The 12,126-nt window shown below is 35.6% G+C and overlaps 1 protein-coding gene across 1 annotated transcript in view; it reads right to left on the bottom strand.

Moving 5' to 3' along the window:
* The window catches only part of LOC122471400 (septin-14-like), a 20,863-nt gene extending 8,737 nt beyond the window's left edge, over positions 1 to 12,126 (bottom strand). Inside the window, exons 1-3 of the mRNA XM_043559935.1 lie at positions 11,854 to 12,126; positions 10,396 to 10,564; positions 1,195 to 1,327 (exon numbers count right to left, since the gene is read on the bottom strand). Coding sequence (XP_043415870.1) covers positions 1,195 to 1,327; positions 10,396 to 10,564; positions 11,854 to 11,920 — 369 coding nt within the window. The 5' untranslated portion in view covers positions 11,921 to 12,126. The remainder of the gene's footprint in view (positions 1 to 1,194; positions 1,328 to 10,395; positions 10,565 to 11,853) is intronic.

Here is a 12,126-nt window from a genome sequence, read left to right as displayed (position 1 = left end):
CTTATCATGTTTTCAATAACTAAGCTGCTCCTTTTGTGAGCAAGTCTGGTGGGCCCATTTCCTTTCATTTTACTCTTTGTGGTTGCTTTTACTATCCCGGTCATTTTATTTCTACCAGAAATTTAATTTTTTTTCTACAAAAATTAATCTCTGTTCTCTGTTAAGAATTTCATCACTCTGCCAACCAATTTTAAGTTATGTTTGGTTTTTCTTGAAGGAAATATAACTGAAGAATGGGAGAATAACTGATGACCAGAGGACAAAAATGAAACAGATGTACACAGTTAAGTGCCATAACTAAGGGGAATAATGTAGGGAAGAAATAGAGAATGTAAATGGCTGATTTGGTTTCTGATAACCTCCTACTTTGGGTTTAAGTTATCATGAGATCCAGTTATGCTTCCTGTTCTTGGATTCCATAAGATACCCTTGAATAATTCCAAAACTTTACCTTTATACTGAAGCTAAAAGAATTTTTATTACCTATAATTCAACTGTCCATGATTGAGACATCTGTTACAGAACACCTAATCACTACATTGTTTCTATTGAGAAAGAAGTTCATGTTCAATGTACCTATTTCTGCTCAAAACTAAAATATTAAGTTAAAACCACAATCATTTGAAAGGTATTTATGATTCCAAATATATTTTTTGTTAAAAAGGTATTGGTGCAAATAATCAAAACTATATAAGTTGTCTTTTTTTTTCAATTTCTTGGAAACATAAAGGAATGAAATGAAAAAAAAATCCAAATAATTCACCAACTTAATGTTTTCTAATTAATTAAGATGTGTGTTATTCAACACTTACCTGCTTATTTATAAAAGTGAAAATTTTTTATAATGCAGTAGTAGCATTAGAAAGTAATAACTCTTCACACATATCAATAGCTTGAATTTTTTATAAATTAAAATTTATTCATGAAAATTCATATTATAAAATAAAATAAAGGTAAATAGGTTTTACAAAATTATTTTCATTTTTTCTAAAAATACAAATTGTCTATATGTTCTAAAAAATAAAATTGTTGACTATAATTTTTAAAGCTTGTATTCAAAACCTATACTGTAAACAGCTACTTCAAAAGTAGCAAGTCTCCTCCAAAATCATCAACTAAACCTTTGATATTAAAACTCCAAATTAATAATACACATTAAAATGAACACAAATTGGATTATATCAGTGTACTTGCCTCTTTTTCAGATTCTTTAAATGTTGTTTCTTTATCCTTTACTCGCTGCATAAACTTTTGTTTCAATTCTTCTTCTTCCCTCTGACATTGATCATAGAACTTTTGTCTTTTATCTTCATAGATCTCTTGAAAACTATAAAAAATATTTTATTATTGTCATATTAAAATGGTATATAAATAAACTTGTAAAAATATATACTGTACAGTACATAAACTATATACTGTAAAATATAATGTAAAAAAATTTATATCATGAGATGTAAAAAAGTGGAGTGCAGTATTGAATACATGGACAGCCTACCTAAAGAGTACTAGAATTTTGAAACACTTATATCAGTGATTTCTTATTATCAACACTTTTCATTATATCACAACTCTTCACATCTTTTGATAATAAAATTTCAGGACCTCTACTTTATAAAATTCTTATTTAAAATGAAGCATCATCATCATCCTCCTCATCATTATCATCATCATAGCTATAATTATCAAAACAGTATGGTACTGGCACAAAAATAGACAAATAAATGGATCATAATTAAGATCCCCAAAACAAACCCAAGTTTATATGGTCAATTAATCTATGACAAAGGAGGAAAGAATACACAATGGGTAAAAGTCTCTTCAATAATTGGCACTGAAAAACTGAACAGCTAGGTGCAAAAGAATGAAAATGGACTACGTTCATATACCATACACAGAAACTCGAAATTAATTACCTAAAGCGAAATCTGAAACCATAAAACTCCTAGAAGAAAACATAAGCAATAATCTCTTGGACATTGGTCAACATTTTTCTGCCAACATTTTTCTAGCTATGTCTCCTCAGGGAAAGGGAACAAAGGCAAATATAAACTATTTTGACTACACCAAAATAAAAGACTTTTGTACAGTGGAGGAAACCATCAACCAAATTAAAAGGCAACCTACTGAATGGGATAAAACATTTGCAAATAATATATCTGATATGAGGTTAGTAACAAAAATATATAAAGAACTTCCACAACTCAACACCAAAAAGAAAAAAATAAACTGATAAAAAATGGGCAGAGGATGTGAATAGACATTTTTCCAATGAAAATATACAGATGGCCAACAGACACATGAAAAAATGCTCAACATTACTATCATCAAGGAAATGCAAATCAAACCACAATGAGACATAATCTTACACCTGTCAGATGTTGGTATGATGTGGCAAAAAGGGAATCCTCATGCACTGTTGGTTGGAATGTAAATTGGTACAAGTGCTGTGGAAAAAAAATATGGAGGTTCCTTAAAAAGTTAAAAATAGTGGGGCTCCTGGGTGGCGCAGTCGGTTAAGCGTCCGACTTCAGCCAGGTCACGATCTCGCGGTCTGTGAGTTCGAGCCCCGCGTCAGGCTCTGGGTTGATGGCCCAGAGCCTGGAGCCTGTTTCCGATTCTGTGTCTCCCTCTCTCTCTGCCCCTCCCCCGCTCATGCTCTGTCTCTCTCTGTCCCAAAAAAAATAAATAAATAAATAAACGTTGAAAAAAGTTAAAAATAGAAATACCATAGGTTCCAGTAATTCCACTACTGGTTATTTACCCCCCAAAATGAAAACATTAATTCAAATATATATATTATATAAATATATATAATATATTATATATATAATATAAATATATATTAAATTTATTATATATTATATATATTTATATTATATATAATATATTATATATTTATATATATGAAATCAAATATATATTTGGATATATATTTGATTATTTGGATCTAAATAATATATATTTGGATCCATATATATTCAAATATATATATTTGAATCCTTAAGTGTGTTTCAGCATTATTTACCATAGCCAAGACATGGAGGCAACCTGTTTCCATCAACAGATGAATGGATAAATAAGATGTGGGGTATGTCTGTGTGTATGCATGTGTGTGTGTGTAAATAATATTACTCAGCCTTAAAAAAGAATAAGATCTTGCTATTTGTGACAACAGGGATGGACCTAGAGGGTACTAAGTGAAATGTCATAGAAAGAAAAATACCGTATGATTTCACTTATATGTGGAATGTAAAAAACAAAGCAGATGAACAAACAAGCAAACAACAAAAGGAGGAACCGACAAATAAATATGAACAAACTGGTGCCTACCAAAGGCTAGGGGAATGGGAGATGGGAAAAACGGGTGAAAGGGAGGGGGTAGAGGCTCCTGGTTATGAAATAAGTAAGTCAAGTGGGTGATAGGTACACCATAGGAAATAAAGTCAATGGTATCATAATGGTGTTGTATGGTGACAGATGGTAACTACACTTGTAGTGAGTGTAGCAGAATGTAAAAGTTGTCAAGTCATTATGTGTACACCTTAAACTAATGTAACGTGTATCACTATAGTTAATTTTTAAAAATTATTTTATGAGTGAGAAAAATCTAGTTTTCACATCTTACTTTTTAAAAAAAATTTTTTTAACGTTTATTTATTTTTGAGACAGAGAGAGACAGAGCATGAACAGGGGAGGGGCAGAGAGAGAGGGAGATACAGAATCTGAAACAGGCTCCAGGCTGTGAGCTGTCAGCACAGAGCCCGACGCGGGGCTTGAACTCACGGACCTGAGATCATGACCTGAGCCGAAGTCAGACGCTTAACCGACCAAGCCACCCAGGCGCCCCATGGTTTTCACATCTTTCTTAGAAAGTCTACCTCTTCTCCCAAAATAAAAATTAAATATTAAGTCAGACATCTTTCAAAATATAATTCAGTTAAAATAACCAGTTCAATTTTGTTTGTCTTCAAAATACCTGAAAAAATCAGCATACCTGGATCATACCACACTCTCATCATTTGCAGCACAAAAACTATTCTACTTAAATATCACTAAATACACCTACTCTCAAACTATTTTCACTTGAATTCTACAACATTCCACTGTGGCTTTTCCTCTCTCTTTCGTCCAACATTCAATGTCCTTTGTCATCCTTCTTAATATTCTTTGCCAGCTTTTATCAATAAAGGCTTTGCCAATATTTGGAAACCTCCTTCATGTACATCTATTTCATATAAAATACAAAAATAAAAACAATATAATGTTTTTCTTTTGGATACACATTTCAGCATATATACATATTGGATACATTGGATACTCTTTTTTGAGCATATAAATGAGCCCTTTAATTATGTTGCTCCTAACAACTCTCTCCAAGTCTGAAGATGATTAAAAAACAAAATTTGAGATGATCCATTTGGATACAACATGGCAGAGAAGTAGGGGGATCTGAAGTTCCCTCATCTCTCAAACACAGCAGTGTTGAGGCCAAAGGACTTTGAACTCCAAAAGTCCGGGCGACCAAGTAACAGAGATGCCTCCAGGCACCCACTGGGACAAACTGGCAGGCCATTGGTGTGTGATTACAAACTGGGAGAGATAAAACGGGCAGCAGAGGAATGGAGGGGAAAGATCACCTTCTGTGGAGAGACAAAGGGAAGAGAAAGAGAGGGTGGGAAAGCATAGGACTGTATCTGGACAAGAGAAAAACCACAGACCAGGACTGAGAAAGATCCAATCTCTTAACTGTGGGGCTTTCTCCGGATTGGACGAGCTGCCCTGTTTGCACACCTGGGGAAGAGGAGAGCCAGTCCCAAGCTCAGTAACTAGTTCAGAGGTGCAGTCTACAGAGGGAGAAAGCAATTCCCTCCCTGGAGTGGTGTGGGAAGAAGGTATATAGCCATTCAGAGGAAAAAGACTGCCTGCACCTGCCAGCCAGAGACCATATATCTGGCAGTGCAAAGAGGCACTTCCCAAAACTTAGGGTGTATAGAGTGGGAACCTTTAGACATCGGGGTTTAAGTCCCAGCCAAGATGCAGGGAGGCACAGAAGTCAGTGGAGCAGGACAAACCACCTTGTTTGAGCCCATAGCACAGTGAAGACAGCCTGAACAGAGTGGTTTGGGACACACTGTCCATGGAGGAGAGACTAGGGTGCCATTTTTCTCCCCATCACCAATAACGTGGGGCTTCAGGGAATGAACAGTGAGCCCAGAGTGGAAGCAGGACCCGCCTACACCAAACCATGCCCCTCTGTGCCTGGTAACTGTGTATCTATGAGAGCAGGATTGACACTGATGAACCAGACAGCCCCTCCTCCAGACCAGCACTGTTGCATTGCCTGATTTAATTTTCAGACAATTCTTATTATATAGACACAGTCTTCCTTCTTTTTCTCCTTCTTATCTCTCCCCTTCTCGAGTCTGGTTATTCTGATTGTTGGTTTGTTTAAGCAGACATATTTAATCTATTGGCTTTATACATGTTATACACCTCCTTCTTTATTTTCCTTTCTCTCTCTCTGGATTAATCCATTCAGTTTCTCTGGTCAATTTTCCTTTCTTTCTCCCCAACCCTGTCATTTCTCTCTTAGTATGGGATAAGGCTTCTTCCATAAGCACTACCTCCACCATATTGTTTACTTGTGGCTGGTGTTTCTGTGGGCTTTTCTGGGTTTTTTTTTTTGTTTGTTTGTGGGTTTGTGTTTTGTTTGTTTTCCTTTCCAGGGTTACTTCCATCAACAAATCAAAGTAAACCTGGTGAAGGGTTGAAGCATCACTATGAGAAGTAGAGAGATAAAGTAAACCAAAGTCACAACAACTGAGAGCAAGTAACACACTCCAAAAGACACCTATGGAAGGGACAGACCCTGGACAGTGTATGACACCTCTTTAATATAGTACTTCTCGCAGGTGCAGGGCATGTAACAAACTTTTAAAACACATAAAGGAGAGAAAACCAGTCAAAATGACAATTCTTCTCAAAAGAAATTCCAGGAAGAAATGACAGCTAAAGAATTGATAAACGTTATAACTGAACAAGAATTTAGGATAATCATCATAAGATTAATCGCTGGGCTTGAAAAAAAACATACAACAGAGAAGCTATTGTTGCAGAGATCAAGGAACTAAAAAATAGCCATGATGAATCTAAAAAAGCCATAAATGAGGTGCAAAATAAACTAGAGGTGATGACAGTGAAGATTGAAGAGGCAGAGGGGAGAATAAGTGAAATAGAAGATAAAATTATGGGAAACAATGAGGCTGAGAAAAAGGGAGTTTTAAAAATTCAGGACCACAAGGGAGGAATTAGACAAAGTGATTCAAAGAAAAGGAATAATATCCCTATTATAGGAGTTCCAGAAGAAGAAAGAGAGAAGGGGGTGGAAAGTGTACTTGAACAATCATAGCTGAGAAATTCCCCAATCTGGGGAAGAAGATAGACATTGAAATCCAGGAGGCACAGGGAACTCCCTTCAGAGATGAATTGATCTTGTGCACAACATGTCATAGTGAAACTGGCAAAATACAAGGATAAAGAGAAAATTCTGAAAGAAGCCAGGGACAAACGAGTCTTGACATACAAACAGAGACATATAAGGGTAGTAGGAGACCTATATACTGAAACTTGGCAGGCCAGAAAGGAGTGGCAGGAAATTTTCAATGTGCTGAATAGGAAAAATATCCAGTCAAGAATCCTTTATCCAGCAAGCCTGCCATTCAGAACAGAAGCAGAGATAAAGGTTTTCCCAGACAAACAAAGACTGAAAGGAATTCATCACCACTAACCAGCCCTACAAGAGATCCTAAGGGGACACTGTAAGTGGAATGTTGCAAAGCCCACAAAGGACCAGAAACATCACTACAAGCATGAAACCTACAGATAACACAATGACTCTGAATCCATATCTTTCGTTAATAACACTTAATGCAAATGGACTACATGCCACAATCAAAAGACATAGGGTATCAAAATGGATTAAAAAAAAAGAGACCCAATTGTTTGCTGTCTACAAGAGACCCATTTGAGACCTGAGACCTTTCAGATTGAAAGTGAGGGGGTGAAGAACCATGTATCATGCTCCTGGAAGTCAAAAGAAAGCTGGAGTAGCCATACTTATGTCAGACAAACTACACTTTCAATTAAAGGCTGTAACAAGAGATAAATATAAATGTCTATGTACTGAATTCAGAAGCACCCAAATATATAAAACAACTAATCACAAACATAAGCAACCTTATTGATAAGAATGTGGTAATTGTAGGGGACTTTAATACCCCACTTACAACAATGGACAGATCATCTAGGCAGAGTATCAGTAAAGAAACAATGGCCCTGAATGATACATTGGACCAGATGGACTTGACAGATATATTCAGAACTTTTCATGCAAATGCAGAATACACATTCTTCTCGAGTGCACATGGAACATTCTCCAAGATAGATCACATACTGGGTCACAAAACAGCCTTCAATAAATATAAAAGTGAGATCATACCATGCACACTTTCAGATCACAATGCTATGAAACATGAAATAAACCACAGGAAAAAGACTGGAAAACCTCCAAAAGCATGGAGGTTAAAGAACATCTTGCTAAAGAATGAATGGGCCAACCAGGCAATTAGAGAAGAAATTTAAAAATACATGGAAACAAATGAAAATGAAAATACAACAATCCAAATGCTTTGGGATGCAACAAAGGCAGTCCTGAGGGGAAAATAAATTGACATCCAGGCCTATCTCAAGAAACAAGAAAAATCCCCAATACAAAATCTAACAGCACACCTAAAGGAACTAGAAGCAGAAGAGAAAAGACACCCCAAACCCAGAAGAATAAGAAGAGAAATAATAAAGATCAGAGCAGAAATAAACATTATAGAATCCAAAAAAAAAAAATAGTAGAACAGATCAATGAAACGAAGAACTGGCATTTTGAAAAAGTAAACAACATTGATAAACCCCTAGCCAGACTTCTCAAAAGAAAAGAGAGGGGACCCAAATAGATAAAATAATAACTGAAAATGGATTTATTACAACCAATCCCTCAGAAATATAAGCAATAATTAAGGAATACTATGAAAAATTATATGCCAACAAAATGGACAACCTGGAAGAAATGGACAAATTCCTAGATACACACACACTACCAAACTGAAACAGGAAGAAATAGAAAATTTGAACAGACCTATAACTAGTGAAGAAATTGAATCCGTTATCAAAAATGTCCCCCCAAAATATGAGTCCTGGACCAGATGGCTCCCCTGGGGAATTCTAGCAGACAGTTAAAGCAGAGTTAATGCCTATCCTTCTCAAGCTGTTCCAAAAAAAATAGAAACAGAAGGAAAAATTCCAGACTCATTCTATGAAGCCAGCACTACTTTGATTCCTAAACCAGACACAGACTGAGCAAAAAAAAAAGAGAACTACGGGCCAATATCCCTGATGAACATGGATGCAAAAATTCTCAACAAGATACCATCATATCCAATTCAACAGCATATTAAAAGAATTATTCACCATGATCAAGTGGGATTCATTCCTGGGCTGCAGGGTGGTTCAATATTCACAACACAATCAATGTGATACATCACATTATTAAAAGAAAAGATAAGAGTCATATGATCCTGTCAATCCATGCAGAAAAAGCATTCGACAAAATACAGCATCGTTTCTTAATAAAAACCCTCGAGAAAGTCGCAATAGAAGGAACATACTTAAACATCATAAAAGCCATTTGTCAAAAGCCCATAGCTAATGTCATCCTCAGTGAGGAAAAACTGAGAGCTTTCCCGCTGAGATCAGGAACACGACAGGGATGTCCACTCTCACCGCTGTTGTGTAATATAGTGTTGGAAGTCCTAGCACCGGCAATCAGACAACAAAAGGAAATAAAACTCATCAAAACTGGCAAAGAAAAGTCAAACTTTCACTTTTCGCAGACGACATGATACTATACATGGGAAACCTGACAGACTCCATCAAAAGTCTGCTAGAGTGGATAGATCAATTCACCACAGTTCCAGGGTACAAAATCAGTGTACAGAAATCGGCTGCATTTTTATACATCAATAACGTAGCAACAGAAAGAGAAATAAAGAATATGATCCCCTTCACCTTTGCACCAAGAATCATAAAATACCTAGGAATAAACCTAACCAAAGACATAAAAGATCTGTATGCTAAAAACTATAGAAAGCTTATGAAGGAAATGTCAGAAGATACAAAGAAATGGAAAAACATTCCATGCTCATGGATTGGAAGAGTAAATATTGTTACAATGTCAATACTACCCAAAGCAATCTACACATTCAATACAATCCCAATCAAAATTGCACCAGCATTCTTCCCAAAGCTAGAACAAACAATCCTAAAATTTGTCTGGAACCACAAAAGACCCCAAATAGCCAAAGTAATTTTGAAGAAGAAGACCAAAGCGGGAGGCATCACAATCCCAGACTTTAGCCTCTACCACAAAGCTGTAATCATCAAGACAGTACGGTATTGGCACAAAAACAGACTCCTAGACCAATAGAATCGAACCCCAGAATTGGACCCACAAATGTATGGACAACTAATCTTTGACAAAGATTAGTGCAGCCACTCTGGAAAACAGTGTAGAGGTTCCTCAGAAAATTAAAATAGATCTACCCTATGACCCATCCATAGCACTGCTAGAAACTTACCCAAGGGATACAGGAGTGCTGATGCATAGGGGCACTAGTACCCCAATGTTTATAGCAGCACTTTTAACAATAGCCAAATTATGGAAAGAGCCTAGATGTCCATCAACTGACGAATGGATAAAGAAGATGTGATTTATATATACAATGGCATACTACTTGGCAATGAGAAAGAATGAAATCTGGCCATTTGCAGCAACATGGATGGAACTGGAGGGTATTATGCTAAGTGAAATAAGTCAGGCAGAGAGAGACAGATACCATAGGATTTCACTCATATGTGAATCTTGAGAAACTTAACAGAAGACTGTGGGGAAAGGAAGGGGAAAAATAGTTATAAACAGAGAGGAAGGGAGGCAAAACATAAGAGACTCTTAAATACAGAGAAGAAACTGAGGGTGTTCAAGAGGGGATAATGGGTGATGGGCTTGAGGAGGGCACTTGTTGGGATGAGCACTGGGTGGTGGATGTAAGCAATAGGCCACAGGAATCGACCCTAAAAACCAAGAGCACACTTTACACACTGTATGTAAGCCAATTTGACAATAAATTATATTTTGAAATAAAAATAAAAAATAAGACATTAAAAAAATTCAGTATGACCCAGAATGTGAAAAGTAGTTAATCTCATTCCCAAATGATTGCATATCATCGTTGTAGGGGGTTTCTAAATCACCCATTAGCTTGTTCTGACATGATCTTCTCTACTCACCTAAGTGGCTTGTTGTCTGGGCCCACATCAGTAAAGCCCATTTTCTCCAGTTTGCAGCACCTATAACGTTCATAGTGCTGAGTGTGAGTTTGTTCTTTCAGGTCTTCCATATTTATACAAAGAAGCATATCCCGGAGCTTGACAAAGTCACAGTGATTTTCATTTTCCACTAGGTAGACAAATAAGAAAGTAACAACACTCATTATCAATCCTTTGCACCCAATCAGTATTCTAGAGTGGATATGTGCATGAAAAACATTTAAAATAACAACTAAGAGATCGTTCTGTTAAATAGCTATAATTCTTTGTAACTATAATTATATGGGACATATCTATTATAGGCAGAGTTTATTTTTGGACCAGGAAAGTTGCTTTAAGTTTATTAGTCAAAGAATAAATAAAAAACAGTGAAATAATATGTTATATTAGTGTACACAGTTTTTCATTAATAATTGTTAGTATTTTACAAACTGTCCCCCAAGGTATTTCACTGAGTGCTAACACAGAATATAATATTTCACTAATGAAACACTTTAATTAATGTAAATCCTGCTGACATGAAAACATTAAAAGTTATGCATGTTTGAGTTCTCTATTTCTATTTATACCCCATATTTATGAGACCAAATTAGTCAATATTCAAAATCAACCAATTAGTTTATATGGCTCTTTCCTGTGTTTGTCATATCCAGACTACTGGGCACAATATATACTTTATTGTGCATGATATTGTAACCAAATTTAATATACATTAAAATATATTGTTTTTAAGTGTGCTTCATAAGTTTAATTTTTAATATATCAATTAAAACATTTTTGAAACTAGTATAAGTGGAGATAATCCAATCCCCAATAATCTGTATTACAATCATATAAACCAGAGAATAAATGACTGCCTATTAGAATATTTCAATTCATCATGATGTTAGATAGCTAATATAAGTATATAGGTATGAATTTTCCAAAAGTAAATCACATTTCTTTTTTTTTTTAAATAGCTTACCATCCTTTTTCTTTGGTGGCCACTTAAAAATGCTTTACAAATTAAGTAGTCATTAATTCATGTAACAGGTTTTAAAGACTGGCATTTATACTTTAATAGTGTTCAAAGTTCTTTCGTTCAAAGCACTTTCCAACATTCTGAATGTAGTAGTTTATGCAGAGAGAGATACTATGTATATGTCAGGTTGGGGTAAATGAGGAGGTTCTACCAAACCTCTAAGAAATTTTGTCTAAAGCATCACCTGGTAAACTGTGAGAATGAATTATAGTCAAAGTGAGAATTCAGTTAAATGTAAAAGAATCTGTGCTTCTAATTAGTAACTCTCAATTTACTATTTAGCAGCAATTACCACTACTGACTCAAGTTAAAATATTTTAAGACTATGAGAATACACACACACACACACACACACACAGTCTTTCCAGAGCAAGCCTGCTCACTTTTATCACATTTACCTTGTAAAACTCCCCAAGGGTACTGACGGCCTCTGACCATTCTTTTTCCAACTTTCACTTCATCCATACTCCCTACTACAGCAAAAGGTAATTGTCCCTAGAAAGTAAGAACAACTTTCATTATGTTCCCTTATACCAATAAGGCCTACTCTGTTACCTATTTCCGTTGTGAAAATCAAAAGAAAGAATATTATATTTATTCAAACAAGTTTATCTACCCTGCCTCAGATTTTGTGACTTGCAGTAAATTTGTGCAAATTAATTTCTGCAAGC

This window comes from Prionailurus bengalensis, chromosome E3, assembly GCF_016509475.1.
Source record: "Prionailurus bengalensis isolate Pbe53 chromosome E3, Fcat_Pben_1.1_paternal_pri, whole genome shotgun sequence".
NCBI classification, from domain to species: domain Eukaryota; kingdom Metazoa; phylum Chordata; class Mammalia; order Carnivora; family Felidae; genus Prionailurus; species Prionailurus bengalensis.
The sequence above is the reverse complement of the archived record's forward strand: the minus strand, read 5'-3'. Positions and strand labels throughout refer to the sequence as shown.